The sequence below is a fragment of the Lygodium microphyllum genome, chromosome 1 (assembly GCF_053477565.2).
Source record: "Lygodium microphyllum isolate KBCC chromosome 1, Lygodium_microphyllum_v1.1.10, whole genome shotgun sequence".
In the NCBI taxonomy this organism is placed as follows: domain Eukaryota; kingdom Viridiplantae; phylum Streptophyta; class Polypodiopsida; order Schizaeales; family Lygodiaceae; genus Lygodium; species Lygodium microphyllum.
This window is the reverse complement of record NC_141135.1, coordinates 191,081,905-191,097,737: the sequence shown is the minus strand read 5'-3', so window position 1 is coordinate 191,097,737 and position 15,833 is coordinate 191,081,905. Positions and strand designations below refer to the sequence as shown.

Below are 15,833 nucleotides of genomic sequence, written 5' to 3'. Positions count from 1 at the left end.
CCCTCCTGCAATAGGACCTTCTAGGTTTGCCCTCCCGGTGTGAGGCCGCGGACAACTAGCTTGCCCAAGAGGGCCTTGCTCTGAAACTTTGGGTCTATGATCCCAAGCCCTCCCTCTGACCGATGCCGTATGATGGTTGCCTACGCTACCTTGGCCTGGGAATCCCTAGAGCCGTCTGACCCGGACCAAAGGAAGTTCCACACCAAGCGGCGAAGCTGCACTATGCAGGATGAGGAAAACCACCAACACGAGGCAATGTACCAGGCCGTTGCTAGGAGGGCCTGGTTAACCACCAAGGCTTGGCCGGCTAGTAAGAGGCGAGCCGTGCTCCAGTAAGTCAGCTTCCTCCGAATAGAATCGAGGACTGGAAGAAATTGTTGGGCGGGAGTGATGTCGAGTCCCACCTGGAACCCTAGGCACCGGATGGTTTGCCCTCTGCTCACCCATCTAAATCCTAGGTGGACGCCCCACTCCGTGCTAGAGTCAGGGTCTGTGAGGAAACCAACCGACTTTTGCCAGTTGATTTTCGCTCCCGTTGTGGCACAGAACACCTCAAGAGCCAGCCTCACTCTCTCCAACATCAACTCATCGTCTTCTATGTAGAGTGCTATATCATCTGCATACTCTGAGTCTAGCAACTCAGTCTCCTCTCTCACGGGAAGTCGGAGGCTGCGTAATCCGCTCACACGGGACCTGAGGAAGTGAGACATCGCCTCTGCAAAGAGTAGGAATAAGTACGAGACTAGCAACCCTGTCGGACCGATCTCTCTAGCCGAAACTCCTCCCCTCGCCTACCACCTATGAGAACCCTGCTGGTGGCCGATCTGTAAAGTTCGGCGACCCTGCGAATCCAAGCCTAGGGGAAACCCAACCTTACCATGGTTCCCTCTAGGAAATCCCAATCCACCATATCATAAGCTTTCTCGAAATCCAAGAGTAGTATGGCCAGTCTCTGCCCACTGTGCTGAGCCCACTTTGTCGCCTCAAAGAAGGTGAATTAATTGTCTAGGATACTTCTATTCTAGACAAAGCCTGTCTGTGTATCATGGATGATGTCTGGCAGCACGGGGCGTAGTCGCCTACCAATCATCTTTGCCAGTGCCTTATAGGCCACTGACAATAAGGAGATCGGTCTCTCCACTGGGAAAGCTCCAATCGGTCTCCCCCTTTTGGGAGAAGACTGATGAGGCCTGCCGAAAGGGTCCTTGGCATCTGTCCAGAAGTGAAGATCTCTTGGAAGGCCATTAGTAGGGGGTCCTTCACCACTTCCCGGTAGGTAGTAAAGAAGGCCTTAGAGAGGCCATCCTCTCTTGGGCTTTTCTGCTCGTCCTGTGTATGGAAAGCCTCCTCTAGTTCCTTCTTTGTGAAGGGGGACTAGGAGGGGGCGTTCCATCTCCTTTGTGACAAGGGACGGGATGTTATCCCAGATTTGCTGCCTACATTGCTGTCCTCTAGCTGAGGCTGTCTCCTGCTAGAAAAGATGCCTGTAGTAATCAGTGACAATCTCCATCACCTCGTTTGGGCTTGAATGAGTCCTCCCATACTGATCTCGAAGGTTGCGTATCTGCACTCCTGAGGTGGGAGGCTGGTGCACCTGGAAAAACTCCCTGTACATCGTGTCCCCCTTCCACGCCCAAAATGCTGCTGAGGTGCGGAAAGAGAACTCAGAGCGCTTGTCCTTTAGGCCAGGAATGGCTGCTCGCGCTCTCACCTCTTGTGTGTGGAGGATGGGGTGCCCCAGTGCCTCCTGCAGTAATCTCTGCATGTCTGCCTGGCCTGTATGGCTCTCTCCTCCTCCCAGCTCTGCTGCCTGGCCTGTATGGCTGCCTCTTGGCAGATTCTGCTTGACTCGGCTAGGACCTTTGCAACCTCCTCTGCGATCCGGTCCCTCCTGCCCCACTCCCTAGTCCAGAGCTGCTCTATCTGCCTCGTCACCTCCTCCCTCCTATAGATCGAGTCAGAGATCCGATAGGATCAAGTGTCTAGGGCAAATGCTGGGGGATCTAGTGTCAGGAGAACCGGGCAGTGATTAGACAACGTGGTGCACGCCAACTGCCCAATCTGGCCCCCACGAGAGCCTCCCCTCTCCCACATAAAACCTATCCAACTGCTCTAGCAGGACTCCACCTAGCCGCCTGTATCCCCAAGAGAAGTCCAGCGACCTCTCCCTCCTGTGGAAGGCAGGGTCTCTCTAGGCATCCTGTGCACCTACTGCCAATAGAAATACCTCCCATGCCTCCTGCTCCTCCCCGATCATGCCCTCATGGTTTCTGCCTCTGCCCTGCTGGTCCTCCAAAGCCTGCAGGTCGTTGAAGTCTCCTCCAACGACCCAGGAGTCCACCTCTGGGAGTCCATCCGCGATCTCCACCTAGAACCTGCTGCATGCCCTAACCTCCGTAGGGGCATAGACGTCAAGGATTCCCAGGCACGAGTCCCCAATATCTAGTCTGCTGATCCATAGAACCCTCCCTGCCACTATTGTCCCGTGGTCTCGTACGTAGGCGGTGAGACTCGGGCCAATAGAGGTGCATACGCCTCTACTCTTGTCGTGGGCGTCTATGGCGTACTCCCAGTAAGTGTGTTAGCTGCTCCAGAGTACCTTCCCTACCCACTGGGCTTGGGACGGGGTGAGCTTGTGCTCCTGTAAAAGTAAAATGTCAATCCGTTTGGCAAGGGCAGACTGCAACTCCTGCCGAACAATCAACTTCCTAGATCCATGTGCTCCACTGTAGTGGAGGCTATTCACATTCCAGGATGCAAGGTGTAAGCTCATGGGGAAACCTGTGACTGACCGAACAGACATTTGTTGGGTGTGGAAGCTGCTGACGAGGATGAGAAACTATGGGGCATGCAGGTACGCTTTGCCACAGGTCTGGACGGTGAACTCCAGTCCCCTATGGTGGCCCTCGACTGGACCATAGGGGTGATAGATGCTCCAGGTGGTACAATCAGTGCATCTATCAGCCACGCTGAGAGTCGTGATTCCGTGCACTGGTAGAAACGGGCCGCCTGTGCCAGGGGCCACTCGATCGCATCCCTCGGAGCCCTCCACTGTGGAGGGGCTTGAAAGATAATGCTCAAGTGTGGGACCTCGGCACCAGCCCACCAATTAATGTCCATCATGCTACCAAGCCATTGCTGTGCAAACAGTGCTTGTCCTTCTTCCCCCGTCCACTAGGAGATGTGGTCCGCCACTTGACTCTTCAACTCCTCCTCTATCTGTGTCGTCGTCCAATCCCCTGAGTGAGAGAACTGAAAGAAGAAGTAGTTTGGTCCATCCGGTGGTGCTAGTAGATGGACCTTGCCCTCCTTGACTTGCGAACCACAAAGATCCCCAACTCTAGAGGTAGTGGGAATACTCCTCGCTCCGCAACTCTCAAGTAGGACCACGGGCCACTACAGAAAAACTCGTGGCAACAACTGTGCTTGTCTTGGGAAGGTGTGACAGGCGACAGGGGCAGATGAGCTAGTGCCTGTGTGGGAGGGGAAAGACTGCTGGTGCGAGGAGGATGTAGGCATGTGTGGCTCATCTCCTCCTGTGGGATGAGCGGGCGTGGGTCTGGGGGGGACCACCTACAACGGGTGCGGATCAGGGGGGGTGCTCGGCAGGGGAGATGGTGGGGGGAAGAGGGTTGAGGGATGGTGGGATAGTCGGAAATGTGTGGCGGGTGTGGGAGGGGGGAACTGGTGGCCCTAGAAGGGGGGGACTGTGGGCCAAGGTCAGTGGGGGGAGCCTGGGAGGTGGTGGAGGGTGGGTGTGGGGGTTGTGGAATCTCAGGTGGGGTAGTCTATGGCGCGAGTGGTGGCTATGGGGGATTGCGATCCTGTTGGGTGGGACGGGCAGGGGGGGTTTGCGGAGTGCTCTGCCGAGGGGGCGTCGCTTGCCCTCCTGCGCCCTGTTGTTGAGGCTGCAGCTGAGGTGTTGGTTGCGGCCCCTCCTACCGTCTCCCTCTCTGTCGTCTCTGGACCCGTGTGAATCCGTTGGCGTCCACTTGTGGGCCCGTCGCCGGAGCCACCTTGGCCCCGAAACGCGTACAGTCTGCTGCGTGATGTCCAAAGTCATTGTAGCGTAGGCACTGCCCTGGTTACCTAGTCACAATGACCTGCTGCCTAAAGGAGTGACCTTCAATCTCAATCTCTAGGAGCTTTGGTATACTTTTTGTGTCTTTCACGGCCACTCGTACCTTTGGGACTCCTGTAGCTATCACGGCATCTGCGAAGGAAGCAGGGAGAACTGTGCCAAAAAGCCATCCAAAGTCCTCCACTAACTGGCGGTATTCTACCGCCAGTCCAGGAAACAGTAGGGTGACTGGATGTCTGAGAAAACTGTTGTGGAGTGCAAATGACTCCACTGTGAAGCCGCTATACCAAGGAACCATGTAGATGACCCCTTCGTGGAGGCATAGGGCGAGCTCTCCACCAACTCACGGGCTGTGTCCGTAGAGGTGAGTCGAGCCATGAAGATCCCTCGGCCCATTAGCACTGCCTCCAAGATCTGCGCTATGCCAATGCGCAGCGTAGAGTGGAGCCAATCCCGTAGCTGGGCTCTCGTGGGGAGTGTCCAACGACCTGACCAAAGATCGCTATCTCTTTCAGCTCCAACTCTGTGGCTCGGACGGCCAAGAGCTGTTCCTCAGAGAGGATGATGCACAAGGTGTTTGACTGGGGGGCACTCGTAGAATGCACCGGCGTCTGGTCAGAGGTTTCCATTGCGCGTCCCAACTGAGGACCTACCACTCACGCTGCTGTGCTGTCGGAGAAGGGGGGGGGGTATGTTGCTGCAGAGGAAGGGAGCAACTTGAGGGGAGGAGAAATGATGGCAAGGAGGGGGGGGGGGGGGGGGGGAAGAAGCTTGTTTGCACGGTGGGGGAAGTGTTGGACCCTGCTGTAATCCAGCTCATATCGAGGCCGCCGGGGGGGGCAGTGCAAAGGGGGGCGGGGGGTGGTGAAATAGATCCTCAGGCGGAAGGGCACATTGCGGGTTCTGATAGGTGGACAGGTTTTTGAATGGGGCGGCAGAATAGTGTCTGCAGTGGGGGAGCCGAGGCGTGCGGGGGGGGGGGGGGGGGGGGGGGGGAGGGGCAAACGGCTTGGTGTCGGGCAGGGACTGACGAGGGGGCGCTGAGAGAAGGACAGAGGGGGAGTTGCTCTACACGCTGGGGGGAAGACGGTGGGGGGTCACGCTGGAGGGGAGACGGGGGGCAGGCAGCACAGGAGGCAGGGGGGGATGGCGGGGAGCAGGTGGCGCACGCCACGGGTCAGCGGGGGGGCGACTGGCGATGTCGGGTGAGATGGAGCAGCGCGCGATGGTAGGAGTGTTCGTGACCCACAACGTAAGAAAACTCAACAAGACTAAAGCGTTCTTCTCCGAGACACTTGCTTGAAGGAAGTAATAGAAGTGCTTCCTTCATGGCATCAATGTTTGCTCTAGCAACATGCATGCTCTCAACCACACCTAGTTGTACCTTGAACATCTCTCCTCCCACACTTGCTTGAAGGAAGTAATAGAAGTGCTTCCTTCATGGCATCAATGTTTGCTCTAGCAACATGCATGCTCTCAACCACACCTAGTTGTACCTTGAACATCTCTCCTCCTCCCTCTATAGTGCAACCAATGATGCTCTAGCAGTTCTCTCCTTATCTAGAAGGATCTACCTCCTCATGACCTCCTTATCTAATAAAGAATTGATCTCTTGTAGTCTCTCAATCCAAATCTCTAGTTGTTCATCCGGACGACAAGGGTCTAGATCTCCAAATTTGTGAGATTAACTCTCTAAGATTGCCATCATGGAATAGGTACTTTGGAATCTTGACACTAGAGTGAGGTCCTTTGACTCCCTCAAAGAGAAGTACCTGAATCAGTAAGTGATCCAAGAGGATCATGCTGGGTATGATGCCTACCAGACCGCCCCTGTCCCACGCTAAGTCAACAATAAAATCAATCAATTCTAGAGAAGGTCCAAGCTCTTACTACCTTGTCTCTCCTAGAGAACTGAAGTGAGCCTATAGACCTGTCAAACTCTGCTGTGAACCATGGGTCATGTCCTCTAATCTGAAATAAGAACTCTTCCCAAGAAGCATGCTCTTCTTCTTTAATGGTCTCTATGAGTTTCTCTCTCCTATCGCCCAAGAACACCACGTTAAAGTCGCTCCCTAGTATCCCAGATCAACCTATGGTAGGGACTTGTTGAGAGTAGTCCAAAACTCTCTCCTATCCCTCTGGTCATGTGTGGCATAAATGACCATAAGAGTGTCCTTTACTCTCACAAAAACCCACATAGCTCTCCCTCGAACCACGATGCCCCAGCCCTGTAGCAATTGGGTCCACTGTTCCTCAACACACATGCATACACCAGCTTGAATCTCTATGACTTCCATAGTTTCTGCCGAGTAAGTGTGGCTCTATCCTTTCAGTAACTTCCCACAGCATTGAGGTAACTTCCTTGCCAAGAGGTGATGCTCTTGCAACATAAGAGAATCTACTGATCCTCCCACTAATGCTCTGTGCAAGTGGGATCTCATGACGCTATGGCGCTGCCTAAAGTGTTGACCCCCCAAAGCCTCATACATTCCATGAGAGGAACCTCATGGGGTGCATCTGAGTCCTGAACTGACAGGGCTCTATAGTCCAAGTTTGTCTACCCCAGCGTACACCTGTCATGTCTCCTCTCCACTATCTTTGTGACCGCATGTAGAAGAGGTAAGTCCTTAGAGTATGCATCTGAGTCCTTCACCTCCTACTTGCTCTCCTTACTCTCCTCAACTTTTCTAACCTCTTGTGATTGATGGGATCCACTTTGGGGACTTGTCCCCTAGTGATCTACGTGTGCTGGAGATGGTGGTGCATCCATGGCTGGTGGTACCTCCGAGGAGGCTGCCAGTATCACTGCCTCTTTGTTGGGCTACGTCACCCACTATCTGAGGAACTGTCTCTATCTTGGGCTATGGAATCACTAGCTCCTAGGTGGCAAAATAAATGCCTGTAAAAGCTATAGAAGGTTAGGTAGCACTGCATGGGCTGCTGGTCTAAGGTCTTTGACCACTCTCCACTATTACTGTGCCTTTCTTTGTGGCTCTAGGCCTCTCTCCTCATTCCTATCTCGCATGCGTGCGCTCGTTATTGCTAACATTGTATCCTCCTCTATCTGGCATTACACCACATCTGGCATTTTAAATCACTTCTCCATGGTCTAGGTATGCCGCCTCCCTCATCCTTGAAGGAGGCCTACTGATCTCATGACATCCTAGAGTCACGAGTAATATTGGCCCTTAATCCATAGGTGAGTTCAACTAAAGTATAAAGCATCCCTTTCCAAAGGTTACCACTCATGTGACCTTGGCTTGCATGCCAGTGAGCGTTGCTTGGATAGAGTCCTACAAGATGCGTAAGGGAGAGCAATCTCCAACCAATCTACTGCAGGCATAAGAATATGCCCCATGGCCGTCATTGTTTCCCTAAGTGCAAGATCTACGTCCGGAGTGAAATGGATCCACAAGAAGGCATCATTTGTGGAAGTGCAAGGGGCTGCATTGGAGCCTAGTGCTGATACCAGGTGCAATCTCCTGCGACTTGATAGCTCCATGTGCCTATAGTGCGGGTGCTGTCTAGATGACTGGTGCTGAGCTCTACTGTGGTGATTTCAGGGCTTGGGAGGTTGTGCCGAGCCAAGGGAGATGGACACCACTTGGGGAAGGAACAAGATGAGAGCTGCTAGGGTGAAGCTGCATCCATGTGTAACATGGATGTGGGGGCATGGGAGGGGGCAAAGAAAATCAGCCTGACCAGGAGGAGGACAGATGGTGGGCAAGGGGCTGGATGATGATGGGCAGGGCAACGATGGCAGGCTGATAGGCAGGGTGGTGATGTGCTGCCAAGCCAGATGTCGAAATGGAGGTGGCTGAGCATATGGCCACCAGGATGGTGAGGGGCAGGGTGTGGCAGGCAGGTAGGTGATGGGCAGGCAGGCAGAGGAGAGGTCAAACCAGGTCAGCACATCATCAGAGCCAGGTGCCAGACTTGGGAGGCTGTCCAAGGCATTACGTGAACACGTGACAGTTCACACAGATTCGCACTAGTCTTCGCGCTGTCAACATCAGGTGTCAGGTGCACCAGATTTTGGCATTGTCAACATCAGGCTTCAGTCCAGGTGTCAGCTGAGTTAGATTTCGGCACTGTCAATGTCAGGTTATGCCACTGTTCTATGCTTTGACATAAGCAACAAATCACTTTAAGGCTCATCTTATAGTCACTGTACTGGACATATTCAATGACAATAGAAAAATAGTTAGCAGTAGACGGGCTACCTACTTACATTGGATCCTGCTTTAACCAGCCCACAAAATTGACTTCTGACAGTTTAGGAACTATCTGACTAAACATTACACAGCTAAGGCTTTAAGCAGTTAAGAAAGTTCAGTAGGGTGTAACCTTTATAGCTGCTGTTGATCTTCCAGGTACATCTATCCCCGAAAGTTCTTCTAATGACCAATGTGAAGACCAAGTTTCATTGGAGCTGTGTTTGTCTTGACTAGATTTGTTTTTTGCAGTTGAATTTGAAGCCATTGCTGCTAGCCCAGTTCCTGAAGATCCCTCACAGAAGCTTCCAAGATATGTACAATGCTCACCAGTTAACGATATTTCTGGGGTCATAGGAAACAGATGTCCCTCTGTGCTGAATACAAACCTGCAAAACATCACTCATATATATAGCTTCTTCAAAGGCAACAAAAGAACCATGCAAATCAACTTTTGAATACAAGAACCCACGGATAAGGCCCCTTTTCAACCAGATTTTCTCCCCCTGATGCAAGATCGAAAAGAAGCCACAAATATTTCACCTAATGAAGAAACCACCCAAAAAGCAAGTTGGGTTAAAAATTGCCTGCATTCATTTTCGTAATGTTTCAACACAACTGTAAAATAACAAACAGAAATTTATTTGCAACGTACAGTTTCAGAGAGAAAGAAGCTCTCCATATGATCATCTTTTGTGTGTGTCTCAACATCCGCTATGTGGCAATATCCACAGGGACAACGAGCACCATACTGTATACTTGTTACAATATCACGACCAACATCCAAATATCTGCAAAGCAATAAGGAGCAGCAAAAGGTATTAATCATATATGGCTTATGGTTCACGCTAGGTGCAGAAGCTGTTGGAGCCCTAGCCTGTCAATCTTTATACTTCACATATCAATGTTGTTCTCACACAATCTCCCTGAGAGCATAAAGAAAAAAGACCCACATAGGATCTTTGGTTGCTTTATATAGCCAGTAAGTGCTTTCGATCAATTCAGGTCGTAATGGATAGCTTCGTTGGCCTGGCTGCACATAAGTATGAAAGTTCACCCTAATTTTTAATGTACGTCATGCAAAAACTTATTCAAAAGCTAAGCATAGGTCACAAGAGAACAAGGAGAATTGTCTGATAACCTGCACACTCGATGTTGCCAGGTTGAACCCTTCAGGTGTAAATCCATAACGTTTCCATACACTGAAAAAAGCTCTGTGGGTACGTATAGCAGGTTCCACATCCCCAGCAAGAACCTGCTTCAGTATTTTAGAGGGAAGCTCAAAAGAACAACAAAAAAAGATCTAAACTCATACATTTATCATTGTCTATGTATTCAGTAACAACTGTGCCAAAAGGTCCCCAAGAAGACACTTGATGTCCAAACAATGTGTATGCCAATTAGCCTTAATTGAGGTAAAGCATATGAATTCCAATGTGTCCCAATATGACTGTGGCAAAAGCCCCCAAGCAGAAACTTCGAGCCCAAACAATACGTATGTCAATTAGCCTTATTATTAAGCCTTAATTGTTGTAAAGCATATGATTTCAAACGTATCCCAATTCGATTGTACAGACATGGAATAATTAGATGGTTTTTCAGTTCAAATAGATTTCCTTTTTACTGTGATAGAGTGATACATCTGTTGGAGGTGGTCATTTCACAAGTTCACAGGCACCAAAGCTTTAGTTTATGAGAGCTTCTTATCGTTTATTTGATTATTGATAAACCTACTTTTGGTAGGCGAATTGCACTTTTTGTTGTCTAAACAAGGAGAGACTCTGGCCACATTCACTCTTCTACTTGTTGATTCGGGATGTGTAGAGAGGAAGCCTATGGAATGTGTGAGTTGGCACTCAGCTACCCAATGTTAAGGTTGATTGAAGGAGTTAAGTGTGCCTTCTCTCACTATTGATTGCTGACATTTTGCACTTTTCTATCGCGTGGAGTGACAAGTCTTGCATGTCTTTCACACGATTGCACATGTTTCATGCATAATGTTGATGCTACATTGACCCCACTTCAATTGTATATAGCTAGCAAAGTGTCGCTTCTTGGCACTTTGGCTCTGCAACAAATGTTGCCTATGTGAGGTTCCTTGGTGCTGGCATCATGCAGGTCTGGTTTTAATTGACTAATGTGACTAATGTATCACTTGGCTACTATCTTCTTGCATTGTTGACACTGATGTTGGTGGCTTTCTTCTCGCATTGGCAATATACACAATGCTTTGTTGTTGATGTAATCTATTTCTAACATGATAACGTGGATCATGAGGTGGCAGTCCATATGTTGAGCTTACATGCTCTGACACTTGTTGAGCTTGCATTGACCTAGTTCCTTGAGACCCTTTTGACGTGCTCATGTGGGGTTTCTTTTGGTTGTGGTTCATGCATTATGATTGCTTGATTTGTTTTACCCATACATTTGTTGCATGTGCTTATTGCCTTGAAGTTTTCTACACAAATCACACTCCCTTTGCTACTCTCTCCTAGTCGAGGTAGCATGCTAATTAATTTCCATTATTATTTCACTTCATTATGATTTTATTGGTACCCTTGTGATTGTGAGATTCATAGATTTGGCATATCTCATGGAGCTTTGGTGAAGTTCTATGGTGCTTGCCAAGGCTTTTTCACAGAGGGTGGTGGATTATTCCAGCATTTGGAAACGTCTTTGCTTCCATCAAGTTGTGGTGGAATGGTGGTTATACATGTGAAGGTGAACAGGAAATGATGTTGCCTGGCACCACATCTAGAACAGAAGAAAGATACTATGTTGTCTTGTGTGCACTTGGATTCCAAGGGAACATTTCATTGGTATTAGAGCGTCAACTTGCTATGACACAGGATATGATGACGTGCATAAAAGCACTGTTCGCTCATGACACTGTGATGGCCTACACTTGACAAGTACGCCTTTATCTCCTATAGGGTGGTATGGGATGCTATTGGTGAGAGAAACGTGTTGAGCTAAAAAAATACATTATAAACTGATTAGCTCTTTAAACGTGTAAATAACCTAAAGTTCATATCACACAGTGTGCGGTAGAGAGTGTCTATGTTACATAAGCCAAACCCTAATTTGGGAGGATCCAATCGTCTATAAATAGACAGGCTGCCCACCACAACCTCATTCCTTGTTTTCCAGGTCCACACCACCAGCTCTCTTGCTGCCCTATCCTGTCCAGCACTTGGTGCCTAGTACCACTGTCACCAGCCACCTAACGCCCTCTTCCAAGCTGTGTTTGCGGCACATTACTGATATCATCAGTTGTCACCTTGTTGCTGCCCCTACAGTCTGCGTTTCCTGAATTAGCAGACTGCCATGTTTTAGATCTTCTTCCCACAGCTATTGCACAAAATCCCATTGCTACTAGGCATCTTCAAGCAGTTACACTGCTACATTTACCAGTTCCAGCCCCAAAGACAATAGTGTTTTGGTTTCAAGCATGCTGCCCTTTGAATTTCAGCATCATCTCAGCTCCGACTAGTGGTCACAGCACTCAAAATCCATCTCCGGTGGGCATCCCACTCTGACTACTCCCTTAGCCCACTTGCACAAGAGCCACCAACTGTTGGACAGCCCTATCCTTGAGCATCTTTACATGCTTTCCTTCATTTACAACATTCATTCATTCACTTTAGAGTTCTCTTTCTTCTCTTTTTGTGTTTTGTCTTTTATATTCGAGTTCTTTGTGTTTCAATTGTGATCATACACTTGGTGTTTTCTTTTCCAAACCCTAGCATATCTCCACATGGTATCAAAGCTCATAATATTCTAAAGAGTTACCTAATGCTATTGTGGATTGCTTGGTTTGTTCTTGATTACACTATACGTGATGTGCTGATTCACAATCGCTCAAACCACTCCACCTTCAAATCCTTTGATGGTTTCTCAACCTACGCCTTCAATGGAGGCTTTGTTGACAAGATTGATCACCCCTCAGTTGAGAAAAGACTATCCATTGAAGACAACTAAAAGTTCAAACTCTTTACAATCAAGCCCAATGGCAAGTTCATGCAATCCATTTTTGTATGAGTCTGATTACATCTACACTACGCCTTTAGTTAAGCAAGGACCAAATGTAAGCCACCTAGGAGACCCAATTCACTATCAGTGTGGATTAGAGGGAAACTCTATGTTCAAAGAGGTTCCACAAGGTAACCCTTCATCCATTGTTTCATTTGAGCATGAGTTTGGTGCTTCTCATTCACCTTCACATTCCACTCTTCCCTCCCATTTTCACTTCACAATTAGATTCATCTACATTCAATCTAGACCCTTACTTTAGACCTACAATAGGTTATCCTATCTTAGCTCACATTGTCTTTGATGCACATTTAGGTTTTAGGCCATCACTAGATACTTAGAGGTGTACCACTTTGCACCCTTGTGCTTTGTTGCCAGGAATGCCACCCACACACTATGCACCTTCCCCATATCCGCAAGTGTCTCTCTCTTTCCTCTAGTCATGTTGTGTGGGGAATCCCCCTTCAGCACCCTGTACCACCCTCCTTGCATATTCAAACACATGAAACCCCTTGTTGTGTTGTTGAGTCCCCTCGTTTGAAGGACTCACGGAGTGGACAGGAATCACCTAGTCACCTAGGTCATTTCCTTCGAGATAAACTTCCCGACTTTATGAGCTCTGACAGGCATTGAGCTTTCACCCAAATTGATTCTATTAAAAAATAAGCCAACCTCAAAGGTGCAAGAAGACTTGCAAAAGCTAGGTCCAAGTCACCTTGCTAAAATCGTCAATAATAAGCATGAGACACTTACTCCCCTTTAGGGATTCCTGTCTCATTAGGCCACATAAATTGGTAAAGCCTAGCTCCAAGAAGGCTTTGTCCTATCAAGATGCTTTGTTGGAATAGAATCCATGCTACTCCCTGTCTTTTGATGGCTTGGAAATCCGTGTCTAAGTTGTTAGACATCCTTCTCCCACCTTGAATTGATGACACTTCTTGTGCGGTCCCCCCTCATTCCAAAAATGCAGCCGGCTAGAACTTCCTCTACCCAAACTTTGAGATTAGTTTAACAACAGAGACGATAAAACAACAAAATCCAATCCAAAGGCTTGCATTCATACATTGAAAACAAGTTAATGTTACATTGAATATTTATCTTCAAATCTGTCTACCTTGGATCAGCCCTTCACACTACTCTGGTACCATGCAAAGTGTAGCATTGTGGAAACAGATGCACATGTAGAGGAACAGAGATGAACGCAGAGAGAGAGAGAGAGAGAGAGAGACCTTGAGAGAGAGAGAGAGAGAGAGAGAGAGAGGCGACGGGATTTACGAAAAAAAAGAACGCGACGGGATGATGCCGGCTGCCGTTTGACGCGCGTCGCCTGTCCGTCACACGTGGGTCGTGCGGTGGTCGCGGCTCCGTCTCGCCTGTCACGCCTCGACTCCTTGCAGATGTCACTTGCCGCTGGTCGTTGCTGGTGCTGCCCGACTGTTGCTGTGGTCCACGGTGGACCTGCTGTGGTCCACGTTGGACTTGTCGTGATCCTGCCTTCCGCTTGTGGGTTGTTGCCTGTCACCTAGAAGTCTTGTCGATTGCCTGTGTCAGCCTGTCGCCCGACGGCTACACACTCAACAGCCAGCTTGTCGTCCGACGGCCACACACTCAGCAGCTCCGCTGAACCTGTCTGTACCTGCCGTTGCTGCGCCCGTCTGTACCTGCCGTTGCTACGCCTGTCGCAGGTCTGCGGGACCTGCAGAGCGAGTGAGAGAGAGAGAGAGAGAGAGAGAGAGAGAGAGAGAGAGAGAGAGAGAGAGAGAGAGAGAGAGAGAGAGAGAGAGAGAGAGAGAGAGAGCTCGCCCTCTGTGTGAAGACAGCAGTATGGCTGGCCTGGATTTGGATTTTCTTGACCGGACGGTGGCAGCCCTTGGCCCTGATTCCGATGCAGAGGAGCCGGAAGATATGGTGCCATGCACGGAGGAGTTGCCGCCGAGTTCTGAACAGCCGCCTGCCGGCAAACGCTCCAAGCATACGCCTGATGAGCCAATGAGTCCTCCGGAACGCTCCTATGCGCAAGTGGCTTCTGATCCTGTGGATTCGCAGGAAATCGACTGGGAGCATTTGCTGGACTTCGCCAATACTCTGCTTGGCGATAATGTCCAGCATAATACCGAATCTTTTTCTGTTGCGGGAACGGATGATGTGCTGGAAGCCACAGTGGACCCCAAATCAGTCTTGCGTTCCTTCTCGGTGTTCTATGACCGTGCAGTTATACTTTTCTTCACTGGCAGGATCCCAGTGCTTTCGCATATTCGCCAATGGCTGCACCATCTATTGCAAGGGGAGTCTGTTGAGGAGATCTTCCTTGGACCTCGCGGGTTTTATGAGGTCCTGCTGAAATCGGAAACGCATCGCGCTGAGCTCCTGTCCAAGTTGCCGCTATTCTTTGATCGCCGCTTGGTTCATGTTGTGCCATGGCGCCCCATGGCCGACTTCCAGCGTCTGCTTCAACGCGAATGCCCGGTGTGGGTAGAGGTGGAAAACTGTCCGGCGGTCTATTGGCCCATGTTGAAGGATGCGATGGCAGTTGTGGGAACAGTGCTGGTTCCCCCAAGCCTCAGGGCGATGAACCGCAACCGTTTATGCATGCTATGGGACATGGCCAGGAAAAGGCCCGCGTGGCTTCGCCTCAATTGTTCGGGCATGCATCCTTTGTATTTTCGCCTAAAATGGGGTAACTTTGCGGGCCACTGCTTTTCATGTGGTAAATTGGGGCATTTCATGGCCGAATGCCCTGAAAAGAAATCGTCTTCGAAGGATGCGCAGGTTGTGCTGCCCAAGGACGACATGGTGCTGGATGCCATGCCCCAGGAAGCCCTTCAGTCTCCTCATGTCATGGATAAAGGCAAACAACAGGTCCTGAGTGTGGATTCCCGTCACACTGACTGGATTGAGGCACGTCCTAAAAAAGGTAAAAAGTTGGATGCAGGCCTGGCGGATCCTGGGCCTCCCGCTTCCCAGGATTCCGTGCGCACGTATACGCGCCGGAAAGAAATGGCCACTTCACAGCAGGCTGCGCGTCCTATGGCCCCGTCGGGCCCCCGCAACCAGTCTCCAAGGAGAGCCTATACCGACGGCCCCAGAGGCCCACCTGCCAAGCTGGCGTTCGATGCCAAAGGAAATGTTATTACACCCTGGGATCGGCGTTATCCCCGCCCCTCTCCCAAGCCAGTGGATTTCCCTTCTACCTCCAAAGCAGGTCGCCAGAATTCTTTTGCAGTATTGGCTGATTTTCTGGATGAGGGTGTCCTGGATGCTCTCGCGGAAAAGGTGAAATCGAGGCAGCAGGTGCCTCGTTCCTGACTTCCTTCTTTGAGGATACATGAAGATAGCCACGTGGAATGTGCGAGGCATTTGCTCTCGCCATAAGCAACATGCCATGTGGACCGTCTTGCACGAGAACCAGTGGGATGTATTGTGTGCAGTTGAGCACAAAAGTCACGGTGAAGCAGGAAAAGTGATGGATTGTCATGGATTCCGTCTGTTTTATGCAGGGACCCATG

At 49.9% G+C, this 15,833-nt stretch overlaps 1 protein-coding gene across 6 annotated transcripts in view; it reads right to left on the bottom strand.

The window, feature by feature from the left end:
* LOC148042102 (Glycosyl hydrolase family 47 protein) overlaps positions 1-15,833 on the bottom strand; it is a 170,689-nt gene that overhangs the window by 44,608 nt on the left and 110,248 nt on the right. For all 6 annotated transcript variants that reach the window (XR_015691954.1, XR_015691953.1, XR_015691955.1 and 3 more), the window contains 5 exons: positions 9,437-9,550; positions 9,249-9,328; positions 8,951-9,086; positions 8,768-8,838; positions 8,429-8,684 (listed from right to left, as the gene is read on the bottom strand). Coding sequence is in view for 3 of the 6 variants with exons in the window: in XM_087685546.1 (XP_087541672.1) it covers positions 8,429-8,684; positions 8,768-8,838; positions 8,951-9,086; positions 9,249-9,328; positions 9,437-9,550 (657 nt within the window). In the remaining 3 variants the exon portion in view is untranslated. The remainder of the gene's footprint in view (positions 1-8,428; positions 8,685-8,767; positions 8,839-8,950; positions 9,087-9,248; positions 9,329-9,436; positions 9,551-15,833) is intronic.